This window comes from Silurus aristotelis (assembly GCF_946808225.1).
Source record: "Silurus aristotelis genome assembly, chromosome: 10".
Taxonomy (NCBI): Eukaryota; Metazoa; Chordata; class Actinopteri; order Siluriformes; family Siluridae; genus Silurus; species Silurus aristotelis.
In genome coordinates, this window is record NC_139583.1 from 15,785,393 (window position 1) to 15,803,759 (window position 18,367).

Consider the following 18,367-nt stretch of genomic DNA (forward strand, 5'->3'; position numbering starts at 1 on the left):
TGTGTGTGTGTGTGTGTGTGTGTGTGTGTGTGTGTGTGTGTGTGTGTGAGAGCAGAACTGACACTCGGGCCCCAGTGGCCTCAGGGGAAGAAGGCTCGCATGGCAGATCTGTCACCCAGGAGGTGGCTGAGTGTTAATGCTCCCGACACGGATTAAACACTGGTGGCCAGCGCGGTGGAGGCAGGGTCAATGTGGCAGCCACTGACAGCCTTGCTGCACCATTCCTAGACAGCCTCGTCCCCTCATCTTTGCCTTTGTCTCCCTTTCTCACTGTGTATCACACGAGCCTAGATCAGAACATCTCACTGGCCACTGCAACGGCTTTTCTGGCTCAGTGGGAAAAAAAAGGAAAATGTGTGTGTACAAGCTATTTTACATTTTTCTATAGATTTAACTTTATTCACCTCCTACAAACATAACAAACATTAAAACAGATTATGAATTGAGAAAATAAAAGACAGATTTACAGTATATCCGCACGAACAGTGTGCATTCCTTCATGTTTTTTTCTCGGGCTAAGACGCATGTGCACTGAAATCGCTGGGGCATTTGATTCACTATTAATATTATCTTTCTTGTATTTTAATTGAGAAAGCAATGCAAATTACTTTAGGTGCCCTTCGGAAAAAATCTTTCATTTTAAATCTCTCACTATCACATACACGCACACACACAGATACACACACACACACACACACACACACACACACACACACACACACACACACACACACACACACACACACACATATAGCCTGTAGCCAGTAGTCAGTCTTGTTAAACTTCTGATATGTTCTTATAATTTGGCATGATTCCATAGCCCTCTCACTGACCCTCAGCGCGTTGGCTGGCAGCTACACAACATAAATCTATGAAAGAGACTCAAACTTCCCCATCACGATTTTGTACACACACACACACACACACACACACACACACACACACACACACACAGATGACACACTCACAATCGTAGTTTAGCTGGTCAGTTTTATAGCTAAGAATGCTTACCAAACATTAATATTTTTATAAGAATTTGAATGATACTTTTTAATAATTATTTCGCCATAAATCAGTCTGTATTTCAGCAAAACTTCTATAACTATTAATTTCATTTAACCTGTACAACAACAAAAAATTAACATTATTTCTCCAATTTATGATTTGTTAAATCAGATTCTTTTTATATTATTTATTTGATTCATTATGAATTCCTTTTGTCTGCTAAATGCAAAGGAATTTATTTAAAGCAGGAGAGGGCTGTAATGTACTCGCGTCATGTTGAATGCACTTAGCCCTGTTGGAAAAGAAACGTTTTTTTTCTCCAGGAGCTGCTGTTTTGTGCATCGGGCAGCAGTGTAGATTGGTTGCTTCTCTGCTAACCCACTATTTCCTCTATAATTATTTTGCAGGATTGTATAAACTCTTCGTGCGGGCATATTTGTCCTTTCATATTCTGCCATGGCTTTCCCTCTCCCCCTCCAGGGACAGCGTGGGTGGCAGCGCCCGCTGCCAGCTCTAGCTGCAGCTCCTGGAGTTGTTTTATTCACACTTTTTTAATCGCGGAGTGCTTTATTATTAGGTGCAGGAATTACACCCAGCCAGACGGATCAGCTCAAGGATCCACAGAAATGCATTAAGGCTGAATCTTATTAACGTTGCTGTTCTTAACACTGCAGGTGGAGTGTCTCCGCTAAGGCTGCTCTTCGCAAATCACACACTCAAGCCTACACGGCTGTTTTGCTTCTTTTTGATTAAACCTTTCCACTTTTTTTTTATCTTACACATTCAATCATTGCACACCTTTTTCACATGAATGATTTGTAAAAAAAAAAAAAAAAAAAATTCATTCTTATTCATTATTCAATTGTGCATGGTTTCAAGACAAACAATCCAGGTACGTCTTATGGATTCTAGCTTGTTCCTCTCTTTATAATTGGTTAATAATTATTGCTGGTCACATAGACCCAGTGTTGGCTTAGTGAAATATAATCAATAAAGCATTGCGACACATCTATAATGTAGAAGAAAGCACTAATTTACTCCTAAGGCTGACAGGGTGCAATTTATCTACCTTCTTTAATCACTGACACTCACTGCTAATAATACATAAACTGCTTAGAGAAGAATTAGTTCTGCAGGAGTGATAGAATATTTCAGGAGATGGGGGAAGGTAGACCACTGTCTCTGCTCATTAGTTGGAGGCCATTTGACAAGTTGGACCCTGTCTAAATGCCCTAGTGACTGAATTGGAACAGCTTTCCCAGGCACTTGCTGGGACATTTTTATTAGCGTTTAAAAAAAGGCATGTACTTACAGTGTAGTTGGGCTGAAGCTAGAGCATACACACATGGTGGGAGGCAAGCTGGAGATTTTTCTGCCACGTTTAGTTTATCCTCTGATTTAGTCAGTGTGTTAAGGCACGAGGCACTGAATTGCACTGCACTTTTATCTTGTCCACTATGCATGCATGCTGCTGAGCAAGAATTTGCATTAGTGTGCTATTATGAATATCTGTGACAGATCACCAGTCCTGGCTCCCTGCATGGAAATGAATGGGCTCTCCCTCTCTTCTCACGGGAAGATACAGCTTAGGCAATTCCACTTTAGTGGTTAATGTAGCAGCTTTTGCAGTGAGGGTATAGGAGTTCAGCTTTCCTGCTGGGCTAGTGTCAGTTTTGAAGACTTGCTTTCTCTCTCTCTCTCTCTCTCTCTCTCTCTCTCTCTCTCTCTCTCTCTCTCTCTCTCTCTCTCTCTCTCTCTCTCTCTCTCTCTCTCTCTCTTTGGAAAGGCACTAGAAGTAGTAGGCTACCTGTGACACAGGGACACAGTATGATGCAGATTACTCCCAATCAGACCAGACAGGCACAGCTTTCCCTCTGTGCACATGCGCACACACACACACACGTTTGTCTTACTATCATACTGATAACAAAGATTTGTCTTATTATCTTTCTGAAGACTAAGATTCCTGTTTTTGGCTGAAAGGAGTGAAACCTGATGTTATCTTCTACTGTTATGCCCCATCCGCCTCAAGGTATAATATTTTGTGCATGGGATACTTTCTCTTCTTGCCATGTTTGTAATGAGTGGTAATTTAAGTTAATGTAGACTTTCTGTCAGCTCAAACCAGTCTGGCTCCATCTACAATGCAAACTGCTGTTCAGTGGATTGTTTTTGTTGTTGTTTTTCACACCAATCCGAGACTGTTGGGTGTGACTGTCTCAGAAGATCTGCTTCTAAAATACTTGAACCAGCCCATCTGGCACTAACAACCATGCCATGATCAAAATCACTGAGATCACATTTTTTTTCCATATTCAGATGAATAATGCAAACATTAGTGGACATCCTTGTCCTATATCTAAATGATTTTATGTATTGCACTGTGTCTCTTGATTACCAATTTGGTTGGTGCTATGAACAGCTTCTTACTGTTCTTATTAAATTGGCCAGTGAGTTTATTTTGCCATTACAGTAAGTGCGAGGCCATGCAGCCATAATGCTCTACACATCAGTAACAGATGGCATATCCCTAGTGGCTGTGTGTGTGTGTGTGTGTGTGTGTGTGTGTGTGTGTGTACGTGTGTATACCTGGCCCGAGTGTCATACTTGAGAGTTTGCCTCCAGAGCATTGTGTCTCTACACATAGTTATTTGGGTTATATCACAGGAATATGCTGTAGTTTATCAGTGCTGAAACTCAATGCCTTGAAGCGTCAGTCTATCCTGATCCTGTCTCCGTTAAAGCCAAATCTACTGTTTTTAACCATGTCAAAGTATACTGTTTAGTCTTTTTCTCTGCATGTTTTTGTAAAAAACTGTGATCTCTAAAAATCAGGCAAACATAGCAACCTACGATTTACACAAAAAAAATCTCAAAAATGTTTCTCAGAATTTACGAATTGTTGAAACTATTATAATATTGTAAAAAAATACTACAAATTTGATTTGAACATATAAGTAAGAAGCACACACACACACACACACACACACACACACACACACACACACACACACACACACACACACACACACACGCGTATATGCTGCTTGATGGTGCTTTACTCCATGTCTATTTAAATATATGTATATTAATATTTAGCACGGGAAAAAAAAAAAAAAACTATTTAACATTTTACTTACTTTAAATTTTGTTTGCATCAGTTTGTAATTAAGAGATTTTTTTTATTAACAAAAATCACAATTTATATATTTTTAGAAAAGCATTTTGTGACAGTATGCTAACAGTACTATATAAGACAGGCAGGAAAACAAAGATTTGGGTCACATCAATATTTTAAATTGTATCTTTAGCATATAATTTTTTCCACAATGGTACAAAAAGAGGAAAGCTTTTAACAGAGATTTTGGGACACCTTTAACAGCGGATATCATTGCAGAATTTCGCAGCTGATGAAACTGCCAAACTTCTACCAGAAATTGGAAGACAATCAAACTGAATGGTTTCCGGGCTGCTGACTTGCATCAGATTGCTTTAAATTGGTATACAATGTATGGAAATTTAGGAATATTGATAAAAATTCTCTGCAACATGCTGTCAGATTAGCTTTAGCTACCTGACTGCTATTAGAAGTGAGGATGAAGGAAGTAATGGAAATGTTACTTCAGTTGTAGTGTGTTCAGAAAACAGGTGTCATTTGAAATGAATAAATATTTATTAGGATGTTTGTGTTAATTAGCAAAAACAAAACTTAACCCGGACGCTAGCATTGGCCAGTTCATGCCCAGCATAGGGAGCCTGTGGGAAATTTCTGATCTTCATTAATCATATCACAACTACTACAGAGCTACTGTTTAGATGTCAATGCTCACGTTTGTCTCCTGTTCCCTTCCAGGTGCAGCATGTATAATTCATTTATTCAGAGGAGCGATACATTGCATTTTAATTCAAACTCTATTTATGGATATACAAAGTATATACATACACAAAAAAATATTTGTATAAACAATGGTTGTACCAAAATTTTTTTTTTTTGTGTCGCTAACACTCATTGTGAACGTTTTATAGAATAACAATTATTGAATTAATGCCTCAAATTTAATTACAATGCATAACTACCAATGCATTTAGATGGTTTGCTGAACTGCCCGCACATACATACAAAGTAAATGAGCCATTTCATTTCTAACTCTTACCTACCTTCATGTCTTGATTGACAAATCCTGTGATAGCTCCACAGACATACTCATTAGGCCACTACTGAACTTGCTTAAGCGTGGCTGTCCAATTAGTGCTTGGCTGAGAGGTGCAGAGTGTTAAGTGCCTCCTCTTTTCCCATTATCAAGGACTGTTCATTCAGCACAATCTGTATTATTGCTACCAGCTTTATGGGCTTTTCACAGAGTAAGAAAGCAAATTGCTAGCAGCACTTGTTTTTTTTTCTTTCTTTCTATGTTCAGAAAGTAGTATGTCAGCCAATATCTGGCCAGCTCTGCTGCTAAGGAATTACGCAGCGCCAGCATGGTGTTAATCGATGCAAATGGAATTTTGAAATATTAAAATTGCTACTGTGCTGCTAACGTGCGTGCGCGCTCACATTCACACAGAGCCTGACAGAGGTTGTGAGATTGCGATGCTTCGCAGAGACAATAATATGGCATGGGTGTCTGCTTGGGTTATTTCTGTAAGCTGCTAGGGCTTATGACACATTTGTTTGTTTTTGAGGAGGAGGCATGAGGATGTCATTTATTGCTGCCCACTGCACAGTCTAACCCTCTGTATGGCCTTCTTTCATCTGTTCTTCCTTTCTTTCTCTTCTTCTTACAGGTCTTTGTATTGACAGTGTGGCACTTTGAGCTGTTCATGTTGCCTCTTTTTCTCCTGCTGCTCATCGGTTGGAACTATTTCCACATCACGCCAGGCGTGGGCAGCCACAGTCAGGACCTGGTGAGTGCAATGACATCTTACACACACACACACACACACACACAATCAACACATATTCAGACACGGAAAATATCAGCAGCATGCTTTACATGTATTCTGTGTTTGAAAGAAAACACAAAAGATCATATTTTACACATTAATAAATTCTAATAGTATACAAGCAAATACAGCCACAGTCGGGACAGCACACACACACACACACACACACACACACACACACACACACACACACACACACACACACACACACACATGCACAAGCACACACACATGCACAAACACACACACACACACACACACACACACACACACACACACACACACACACACACACACACACACATGCACAAGCACACACACATGCACAAACATAGAAATGTTCCCTTCAGTCACAGCCTACATAAGCTCACTTCCTAAAAAGTCAGCATTATTTTCTATATCTATATATTTGAAAGTTGCAGTTAAAAATTATTACAAGCTAATAGTTTTTATAATAATAATCATATTTATCATAGTAATATAATAATAATAATAATAATAATAATAATAATAATATTTATAATAATAATATAATAATAATAATAATAATAATAAATTAGTTAATAAAATAATAATTAATTAATTAACTAATTAATAAAATAATAATTAATTGTAAATAGAGAGGCTAGGATAGATTTATAGCGTAAACCTATTATAATAAACTACATGGCTTAAACTATGTGGACACCTGTTTATCAGACCAATATGTGGAACCTCACTTAGCTGGTGTAACAAAGTTGAAAGCACTCAATTGTCTAAAATGTCTCTTTACACTGTTGCATTAAGATTGCCTTCACTGGAACTAAGAGGCCTAACCATGTTCCATCAAGACAATGCCCCTGTGCACGAAGCACACACAAACTCCATGAAAACATGGCTGTCAGAGTTAGAGTTGAAGTACTAGAGTGCCCTGCACAGAGCACTGAACTCAACCCCACTGAACAACATTGAGATTAAAATGCTGGCCTCCCTCATCAGTGCCTGACCTTATTAATGCTCTTGTGGGTGAATGAAAACAAATCCCTGCAGTCACACAAAATCTAGTGCAAAGTATTTTCTTAAAACTGGTATCATAACAAAAATAATACAAATTAGAATGCAGTATAACAATCACATTTTTATGTGTCAGATGTCCACATATTTTTATCCACATCATATACCTACTAGATTATGTTCTACAATTACTCTATATGACTGTATTGTTTTTAGAATTATTGTTATAAATATGCTGTAGATAATTAATATGGGGAACAAATGCAAGATATTTAGGCCAAAGTGTTTTTTTGTGTATTTTGTTATTAAATAATGTTGAAAATAGTGTTTTCTACACACTTTCTATGAGTATTTATGAGATGACATACACCTCTACACAGCTTCTAAACCCCTTCTCATAGATTTATTCATGAGTTTTTAATGTAAGCACCCCATATATTTGTCTCCCTTATCATAAACATAATAATAATAATAATAATAATAATAATAATAATAATAATAATAAACAGTAACAATTATAGATAAATATAATTCTAAAATATATTATTTAAGTAATATTCTTTGTGAAGCTGTTGCCGTGGCCTCTGTTGCCATTGCTTTCAGATGCAACATTTGTCCCATGTAGTCCCAACACATCTTATCACTTCAGTGACACTCCTATTCTTGTTGCCTGGGTCTCAGGCTGTGAGCAGAGCTGTGCTCTCTGAATAATGTTAAAGTCTGGGCGCAGCAGTGTCCTGACCTCTTCTTCCCAGTAGAATCAGAACACCAGTGTCACATCCTGTACACGCCCAGGGACAGCAATGACTTGATGTAACACGATGCAAGCACAGGCAGCCCAAATTAAATGTTTTTCATTTTTTCCCTTCCTTTCTGTTTTCTCTGTGAGTGTGTGTGTGTGTGTGTTTTTATGTCGTAAAGAAATGAGATTGCTTGGCAGTGACATGGCTCTTGTGATGAAGGCCCCATCACACTCACCTTTCTTTTTTGTACGAGGTCACCCCATGATGTAGTTGCTAAGGCAACGGGCCTCTCCCAATAGGGGTGGACATACAAGAGAAGGTTTTCATTACGAGGTGTTTGTTAAAAAAAAATGCTCTGGCGCCTCCATGTCCCCACCTTGCAGACTCTAACTGCACTCTCCTTTTCTTTTAGGAGAGCATCTCTGCTGCAGAGGATGAAGATGAAGATGAAAAGGTACTTTCATTCTTTTTTGCGCATATCTTTGTTTTTCTCTTCTATGTGAATAATTCCAGTCTGAAAGTTCATCAAGCTCAGGGTCTGCCCTTGCAGGGCTATAATGTGTCGTACTGTCTGTCCAGCCTCTGTGTTTAACTTGCAAAATCCAAGTTAAATAAACTTGAAATGAGGACAGGCACTGTGACTGTCTCAGTGAAGTACATTTTTCCTCTAGCGTCAGTGTGGCCTCACGGGAATGTTCCCTCAGACCACAAATGGATTTTGGTTGCTTCGTTGCGCTCCTTTAAAACGCAGAAATAAGCACAGAATGGAATCATTAATTGAAGTCAGCCTTCCTCTAGGGAACAGATACAGTGTGAAAAATATCACAACAGACACATATGAATTGGAAGGCTGGTCCTTAGTTGAACTTGGGATAAATAAATAAATGGTGCCTCATTCTCTTTGTTTACACTAAGCGCAACAATCATTTACCGGCTTCAGGTACCCACAATTTTTGTGTTCTTTTTTTGTACAAATGATAAATCACTTAAAAGTCATTGTGCTCTATGCAGATTGAATGTCATTTATTGTGTGGCTTAACCATTAACAATGTTTATTAAGTGTGTATAGTCATAGACATAGCTTATAGCAATATTAGCCACTTTGTCTACTCCAGAGGGGATTGAGTTTAAGGCAGATGATATGTTATTGCTTTCTGACTGTGGAAGTGTGAAGCTCGGAGTCTGTGAGCACTGACCCCGGCACTATGTGGCTGCAGGCCCAGGATTTATATCCATAAAGCACTAAATATATTCAGTCGCAATGACTGCAGGCAAGTTTCATCTTCAGAAAGGAATCGCTCTGCTGAAGCAGGTCTCTCTTCCAAATACAGAGCTGAACGGCTAATTCAAAGATGATGCGTGTTATATGTGTGTGGATGCCCAGCAGCCAGGCAATTGTGATAAATCTTAGAAGGAAAAAAATATCTTTGATCCCAAAGAAAAAGCAATAATAGGCCAATTACAGGTGGCACATAAGTGCTGATTGTAAATCCAATGTGTACGTGTTTTTCATGTTGACTTGAAAGTAATATTAACCATTTTTATTTAATTTGTCTAATTAATTGCATTTAGGAGAACAGAAAAGCTCACAGTTCAGATCCAGACCGCCAGTGAGCAGGATTTGTTTTTTAATATACTTTAAGCTGTGCTTTTTTTTTTTTTTTTTTACTTTTTTTTTTTTTACATTATTTACATTATGTGAAAATTAAATGTGTTCTTTCATTTAAATAATTAAGCAGAATAATTGGCTTGTTGTAAATGTATTTAATTTAAATGTACCTGATTTCTATTATGGTTGAAAGCTGTGACTTACATCTTACATTATAAATCATATTGGCAGATCAAAAAAGCAAAGAAGCCTCTATGGAAGGATAGAAATTAATTCATTATTAAATTAAGGAATACCAAATAAAAGAAGTAAAAGTATTGTATTTTTCCTTTTTTTTCTCCCTTGGAAAAAAATACAATATGTTACCTCTAGTAAAAGCCTAAAGGTTGTGTTACAAAAATCTGGCCTTTAAATATAAATCTCTCCTGGGGATAGAGAGATCATGTACAATCATGTGTGCAAAGAAAGAGATGTCCCTTTGGCCTTAGGTAAGAGTCAGATTGTGCAGATCGGCACTGGTTTAATCACATCAAAAAATGAGAAGAATAAAGAAAACAGCTCGCTGATTTAATGTCCCAGATAGCTGAGAGCCAATGTGGCCTGGTTGTAGAGGATCACACATACTCCAACCCCTACCCACCCCATAAAATTTAACTGTACTCTTTCTGCCCTTTTACCCCTTCATTCTCCTCCAATGTATCACCTTCGTCATACAGCACAAGGACATATTGCTGATAGTAAATGTAGCATGGTGCAGTAAGCCTTGCAGCTTTTGATTTCTGATCCTATTTGTTTCCATTTATGTTACACTTGTGATACATAATTCTTATTTCCTCTTTTTGTAAGATAAAATGAATGAAGAAGAGCTTATTGGTGTATTTGCTGTGTACTTTTCATTCTGTGTTAATTTGATCCCCATTAGACCAAGGACAAACACTCATGCACACACGTGTACACACATAGTTTAACACTGGAAAACCATTTCTCTTCTTAACCTCAAAATTAATTAGCTTGAAATGTAAAATCCAGAATTGACTTAACCTACAAAAACATATTTGTACGAAGGAGTTTAAAAGAGTGTAAAGCATGGCATTTTGTCTGTGTTGAGCCCTGGCCTCAGTGTGTTGCGGATGTACAGAGTCTCGGAATGGGTATTTTTTTCTGGTTTCCTGTGTCAGAGGGAAGAAGAATAGCTTTGAATGAAAGTAGTGTCCCTTTCTCTCCCAGGAGCTGTTATAGACTCTTGTTGCACTGTCTGAGGAAAGAGAATGCTTTTTAAACACAAACATAGGCACCACTCATCCTCCCCTCAATCACAAGCCTCGCCTCCACCACCACCCTCCCGACTTGGCACTCTTTCTAGATGTCATTATTTCTGTCATTATTCGCTCCTTTTGATGTGAGGCTTCTTGGCTCCCTTTAGCTTGCATTACTCCTGTTATCTCTAGCTCTCTGCATCTCCCTGCCTCTGGAGAGCTCCACACCATGGCTTTATTGCTGCAGGAATCTCTGATGGGATCATTCTACTTTGGACTTGAGATTATACTTGCAATCTTCCCTAAGTAAAATGGACAGCCCCCCCACAAAAGTCCATTTGGTGCGTGTCTGAATTACACCGCAACCCGATACTCCATGATGCATCAAGTGCAAAACGGCAATGGGATTTCCCATTCCTCTCAAATTAAGTAAAAACATCACTTTGTATTACAAGATTACATACACTGCCGCAAGTTCACTTACATAAGATCACAGACAGTAATAGATTTATCTTTCAAGTGGAACGCCACACTCAATCTCGCTGATAGCCCTCGCAATGAGAAGTGTGATACCTGCTGGTCTGCACTCTACAAAAACAAGCCAACACTTGTCCAGTGAAGAGTTGTGGATTGGACACTGTATTTCTCTCCTCCTCTCTCCCACACACACACACACACACACACACACACACACACACACACACACACACACACACACACACACACACACACACACACAAATCGCTGGGTGTTCATCCTGATTGCTGATGGCCATTTTTTTTTACATCTATTTCTTTCACCACTTAATCTTTGATTGTGATGCTCCTCTATTGTTTGGGGTTGACAAAAGCTGAATTTTTTCTTACTAAACTCAGAAAGTCGCTCATTTTCTAAACCGCCCCAACACAAGAGATTCGAAGTTGCAGTTGCTCATTACAGACCATTGAGCAGATGAATTACTCCTGATAGCACACTGGAAATAAAGCCCTCTTTATCTGCCGTTTTTCAAATGACTGACATTTATCATCACTCTTTTTTTTTTTTTTTTTTTTTTTTTTTTTTTTTTACCTCTTTAGGAATCAGAGAAAAGAGGGCTGATGGAGAAAATCTATATGGTTCAAGAAATTGTGCTCACTGTCCAAAGCGTTCTTGATGAAATAGCATCTATCGGAGAAAGAGTAAAGAAGTAAGTGTGAAGTTTCTACATGATCTTGAATTATGGACTGTATTCACAAATACATTGTATAGCCAATAGAATAAAAAATAAATAAATAAATAAAAATAAAAAACGCTTTATACTTAATGATGTTCAAATGCCAGTGAAACAGTGTTTAAGCACCTTTTTCAGAAGACAATTTTTTTCCCCACACAAATATAACAACTTGCATTGTTGCAAGTGTAATCAGACGTTTTCTATATTCATTACTAGCGATGTTCGTGGATAATTATCGCAGTTCTCAAGTTGAGAATAAGGTGACAGTGCGTGTGTTTGTGAAGCGGTATGTAAGGGCTGCTAAGCTGCAGTTAAAGGTGTGTACTGTAAACACTGTAAGATCACATAGTGTTCTTACCCCATGAATGACCAAACTGTTTTATTTACTTTCAAATAAAATGAATTAAACTGTGGCTAAAACTGGACTGCAGCTAATATAAAATAACCTGTAAATAATGTACATATAGACAAAGGAAAGTAACACAATGTTTTTAGTTAAGCCATTACAGATAAGAAACCTGCCTGTCTAAATAATCAAAATTTATTTTTGGCAGCACCTTCAACTGGTCTGTGCCATTCTTGTCCATCCTGGCCTGCTGCATCCTGTTCATTGCTGCATCTGCACTCTACTTTATCCCTTTGCGCTACATTGTGTTGTTATGGGGTAAGTTAGCGAGCATGCACTTCTAGCATTGTGTCATGTAGTTTGGCTCTGGTATTTCCATCAACATTTTAGGAAATATTACCACATCACAGTTGCTTATGATTGCACCTGGCAGCTTAGTGACGGCTGCTTAAAGGAATTATAACAGTCATCCATTTTCACTGCGCTGCCTAGAGTAGCAGATCAGAATTGGGAATTTGATCTACTGTTGCTTATTCGGCAGGGTAGGGGTGTGCAGATGTACTGATCTTAAATGAGCCTTTGTGTGTGCCCTCAAGGTACACTGCAAGGTAATATTACACATCTATGATTGTACTGCAGAAACTCATAAAAACTTTGAAATTCCTAAAATCATGTTGACAGCATTCTGCCTTGAGTCAGTACAAAGATGTAATAATTTTCCTTACTAAGCTATTTTTGTATATATTGGTGATAATATATTGGTAATAAAAATATTATTTGTGGTCTATACTCTGTGTTTGCCAAAAAGGAAAAAAAAAAGTGCAAACTGAAAATGTCAAAATAGAAGAGAGTTGAGCAATATAAGATGAACTATTAGTAGTTTTACAAAAGCACTAGTAGGATCGGTTCCAGGCCAAACAATAAGTATAGCAACATATGTACATTTATATTAAATCCTGGAAATGTTACACATTTAGTGGCTGTTTCTCTTACACTTTTCTATATTTCTAAATGTTTATCTATATTTGTTTATTAATATATTTATTTTAATTTGTTTATTAATATATTCTATCTATCTAATTATAATTTTTGCAGGTGTTAACAAATTTACTAAGAAGCTCCGCAGCCCACATGCCATTGAAAACAATGAATTACTGGACTTCCTCAGGAGAGTGCCATCAGATGTTCAAAAGGTATGATTTTAGCTATATATTTTTTTTTTTTACGATTTAACAGTTTTTTATGACTACACAAAACTAGTCAGTTAAACATGACAAATAAATTAAAATAAAGAAAAAAAAACAAGTAAATTGGTTTGTATACAGTATTCTAAAAGAAACTACTAACAAGCAAGATACCATGCTACTGAGCTAACATTACTATACTGTACAGTTTGCTGTTTCTAACAAAAGAACAGGTACTTACCATAAATATATAAACTCCCACAGGCATTTACCGTTGGGTGAAGCCTGTAAAATATCTTCATATTATTGCGACAATATAAATTTATAACACAAGGAGGCCAGTTACTATTTATGAACCTATTGTTGGGAGACCGAGAGTTCAAATTTGGATGATGCCTCAGCCTTCTGTGGCATCCAAGCCAAGGGAGCAGATTTGGCTCTACTGTCTGGGTGGGAATGATGGCCATAGTCATGGGCATCTGTGAGCTCATGTGTGCAGAAGATGGCAGATAGTGCTTTCTTCCAAATGTGTTACGCTGTACTGTGGCACAGCATGAGCAGCAGTTTGATAAGATGAGGTTGGCTGGCTTTATGTGTCTCAGAGGAAGCACATGTTAGCCTTCACCCTCCTCGGTTGGTAGCTGTTGTATGATGGGAAGAGCTGACAGGTGGAGAGGAATTGGCAGGTGAAATGATTTTTGGGAAATAAAATTGAAACAGAGAAGAGTTCCAAAACTTTCATTGTATTTTACAGCATACTTGGATAAAAGCAGCTCAGCTTCAATTATTGTTTATTTTCTCTATGGTTCCTTCCTACTTCTCAGTTAAATACATTTAAAAACTCTTGCTTAATGCTTTTTCTTTACAGGCTCAGTATTACAACATCTGAACAATCTAGGTCCTGTTTGGTGTGTGTGTGTGTGTGTGTGTGTGTGTGTGTGTGTGTGTGTGTGTGTGTGTGTGTGTGTGTGTGTGTGTGTGTGTGTCTTAAAGTTTATATAAGGGACTAGTGAGTACTGTAGCTTGTTTACACTCAGCTGAAGCGTATACATGAACTGCACCAAAATCTTTGCTTGTACTGATGATGTACAACAGTTTACAGATGCAGATTTGTTCACACATTTCAGTACTGTGTCTTTAAATCTGTGCTCATTTCTGCACTGCCTTGATGAATAAGGGCCAACATGTCTTGATATGCTGACCCAATGGCCCTGATGGGTCTGCTTTGATCTCTACTCAGTGATGTCACTTCAGTTTCATCTCTCATTATCAGTTTTGTTTGTGTGTGATGAAAGCCAAGTGATCTTGGAGTAATGATGAGCCGAGTGAACATGACACTGATTTATTTAATGGACAAACCACCCTGAACTCTTACTGTATGTAATTCACAGTTACATCGGAGCTTAGAGTGTTCTGAAGCCATTGTAAATCTACCCTGAGTGAAGGAAGGATTTTCATCGCACGACCAGAGCAATAATTCAAGGGTCTTTAAAGCTCATCTTAGTGGTATTATTTGGATTTGGCTTCACGTGTTAGTAGAATCTGTGGCCTTTTTGTTTGCACTTAAGGGCTCTGATCCAGGCTTAAACATTTTTGCCTTGTTTTCGCATTGATTAGATCATTTTTAGCTTCCTATATTGAATCTCTGCACTGAGGTGAAAAAGTCTAGTGAAGGAGGCAGTCAAAGCACTAAGATGGAGTTTGCCAGAAATGTATATTATATAAATAGTATTTTTTCGTTTTTTTTTTTTCCCCCTTAATTACATTAATAACAATATTTATAATGGTGTAACAGTACACAAAATTCACAGTACGTACCTTGCTTGTTGAGTCATGGTTTGGTTCAATTTCGCTACGGTTAGGGGGAAGATATGCAAAACATAAAATTGCTTGTCTTTTTTTATTAATAATTTACAATTATTAACATTTACATTTTTAAAACAATTTTAAATTAAATGTCTGCTTGGTTAATTAATATATAAAATATATATATACACACACACACACACACACACACACACACACACACACACACACACACACACACACACACACACACACATTTTATGCACCACGGTGCATTTGCAGTCAGGAATGCATGCAAATAACTATATCTCTGTATGGAAAAACTGCCTACCCAAATGAACAATGTATTACACAAGTTCAGATTGAATTTCTTTTCCGTTTTTGGAAGCGACTTGGCAATTAGTGCCATTCAGTTCTTCAAACCCAAAGCCCCCTAAAGTGGATTTCTTAAGGCAGATCCTCTGTTCTGAAACTAGAACCATCTGTCAGTTCTGAGGGTGGTTTCATGTTTTGGTGAAGCCACCTTATCTTTGTTCCCTCCATCTCCATCTTTCCATTTTCTAATCTGGGCATGTAATTAGTGTGTGCTCATCTACAGTACATCTACACTACCAGGAATTGTTTTGGGGAAAAATACACAAAAAATAAGTTGACTTTCATGTCTTTTCTTACCTGAATTTGACTTCTTTTCATTTTTGTATTTTTTTTCCTTAAGATAGCATGGAATGTATTTTTTTTTCAAAGCCATCAAGATCAATTTATAACAGTATATCTAACTTTTACATGATGAAATAACATTGCGAGGAAGCCATATGTAGGAGCATGAGCAAATAAAGCATATGAGAGTTGAACAGCATCTTAAAATAGCTGCCTGTAACATAACAATCTATAGCAGTGTTTCTTAGCATTCCTCCAAAGTTTGTATGTATGTATTTGTAGAAAAAAAATTTTTTCATTATGATTATTAGCACAGACAGTGGGGTCAGGGTTGAGGAGCATGCATAAACCCTAGCTTCGTTAGTGGGTATTTTTTAAGTTTGATGTATATTTCTACTGTTTACTGAAGTATTATTTATTCTCAAGCTTAACTAATTTATAACCCTAAGAGAGGAAATCTATATTGAGGCAGAACAGTGCCATCTTGAAAAGGTGATCTGAAAATTGCGGATATGCCTGGTTATTGATTCAGAATAAAGTGGCTGTTTTAAACTACTTCATTATTTTTACCATTTTTAAGCTGCTGTTGTCTTTTAAATACTTGTTAATAGTTCAATACTTTTATTACTTACTTGGGGTCCATGCTTGTGAGACGTGTGTTGGCATACTATTGGTGTGGAGTAATTTTATATACTAATTTCTGTGGCTCGTTTGCCCCTATACAAGCTTTTTAATATTCACACTTGTGGGTGTGAGCCTGTGTCATTTTTAGATAAGTTACCTATTACAGTAAGCTAATCTTTCGAACTTTGCAGGGACATGCACCACTGATGTATGTAATAGTAGTTATATAATTATATCATTTTGAAACTTAGGATGATGTGAACTGGATCTGGCATCCATTTATTTTAAACTTAAAGATGTGAATGATTAGTAACATTGTGTGGGTCTGTAGCAAAACCCTATGGAGAGATCTCTGACACAAGCTCTAGAGCAATACTAAAAGGAGGCGGAGGAGCAAAGGTTGTAGATCAAGATGCCTGCAATAAAAAGGAAAATGTAAGTTGCATCTTTGGAAAGACCAGCAGAAGCTCACGATCAAGAGAAGCACAGCCCAGACACACATTCCTGCCTACGAGCCGCTATAATTAGTCTCGCGCAAAAAGTTTCCTTGAAAGGACATAACTTGTAACTTGCCTTACTTATTGACCTGGGATAGCAGGGCTAGTCAACTGCTACACATCTGCATCCAATATAGTTAGGGATGTTTAAGATGGTGGGTGTGGGGGGGATTTTATATGCTGCTGCACTGGTAAGGAACCATTCACTTTCAAATTCTTTCTTGGTGTGATTAATCCCCTCTGCTCCTGTGTTTTATAAAATGATTCATTACAGGCACGCCCGCTGCGCTTTTCCCCTGCAAGCAACTCTTCTCATGGGAGCCATTACTGCGCGTCGGCCTGAGCTCAGATTACCTGCCTCCCACCAAAGTGCTATTTGTTTTTACAGGTGCAGTATAGTGAGCTGAGAGTGCCTGGCATCCAGAGTGCACAGAAGAAGAAGCGCTAGTGCTCATGCAAGTTGTTCCGGATGAAAGGGCGAGACAGTGTTTGAAAGTGGTCTCCTCCCATCCTGTAGAATCAGGTGGCGCCCCCACCCATCAGACTTGTCTCCTGTGGGGAGGTTGCTCAGCCTCTCTCAAATAGCAGTGTGCGTGCATGTGTGTGTGTCCTTGTGTCTGTGTGATAGAGCATTATGTCACTCAGTGATTTGCAGACCAGCATGTTGGGATGTAATTAACAGAGTATGATCATGATAAAGAAAAAAGCAAACCCTGCCGTGATAGTGCAATCAACAACAAGCAATTAACAAATGAATGAACACAATACTACTATACATTAATAAGTGACACAAAATGCCCTGGTGGTGTATTAATCATTTGAGAATGACAAGTTTTGTATTTTAATAAAAGGTCATTAGGCCTGATGAAGTATCTCCTCATTTAGACAGTAAACAGCAAACTATATTGATACAATGTAATGCCATGAGAAATATTGATTTAAACAGTAATATTTATTAAATAGTCAAAATCAAATATGACCTTTTTGTAAAATGTAATATTGAATGTGTATGGATTATATGCTTTGTATCAATATTTTTTATCCTTTATACTATATATAAAAGAACATATGTTTATAAACTTATAAAGCTAACTAATGGTTTGACTTTTATGAGTATGTTATTTTTCTCTGCTCACATCCTCAATACGATACCATTAACTGTGAAGGATGTTCTCTGTGTGTAAACACAGCGGCGTGCGGTGAGGCTGTGTGATTATCCAGCGTATCCCTGCTTTACTGGAGGACTCCGGCCATGACAGAACCACGCTCACATCAACACATCAAAGACCTGCATGTGTCCAGAGCAGTGGGCTAATGCACTGCTTTTGTTGTTCTTTTATAAAAACAAGGTCCAGATGAGAGAGCTCTCATCTCTCTCTCTCTCTCTCTCTCTCTCTCTCTCTCTCTCTCTCTCTCTCTCTCTCTCACACACACACACACACACACACACACACACACACACACACACACACACGCACACACACACACAC

General features: G+C 37.9%; 1 protein-coding gene across 1 annotated transcript in view; it reads left to right on the forward strand.

The window, feature by feature from the left end:
• mctp2a (multiple C2 domains, transmembrane 2a) overlaps positions 1 to 17,969 on the forward strand; it is a 38,719-nt gene extending 20,750 nt beyond the window's left edge. The window contains exons 18-23 of the mRNA XM_083552756.1: positions 5,791 to 5,910; positions 8,098 to 8,139; positions 11,627 to 11,736; positions 12,318 to 12,427; positions 13,205 to 13,302; positions 17,266 to 17,969. Of these exons, the coding sequence (XP_083408882.1) occupies positions 5,791 to 5,910; positions 8,098 to 8,139; positions 11,627 to 11,736; positions 12,318 to 12,427; positions 13,205 to 13,302; positions 17,266 to 17,325 (540 nt within the window). The 3' untranslated portion in view covers positions 17,326 to 17,969. The remainder of the gene's footprint in view (positions 1 to 5,790; positions 5,911 to 8,097; positions 8,140 to 11,626; positions 11,737 to 12,317; positions 12,428 to 13,204; positions 13,303 to 17,265) is intronic.
• Positions 17,970 to 18,367: the final 398 nt, after the last annotated feature.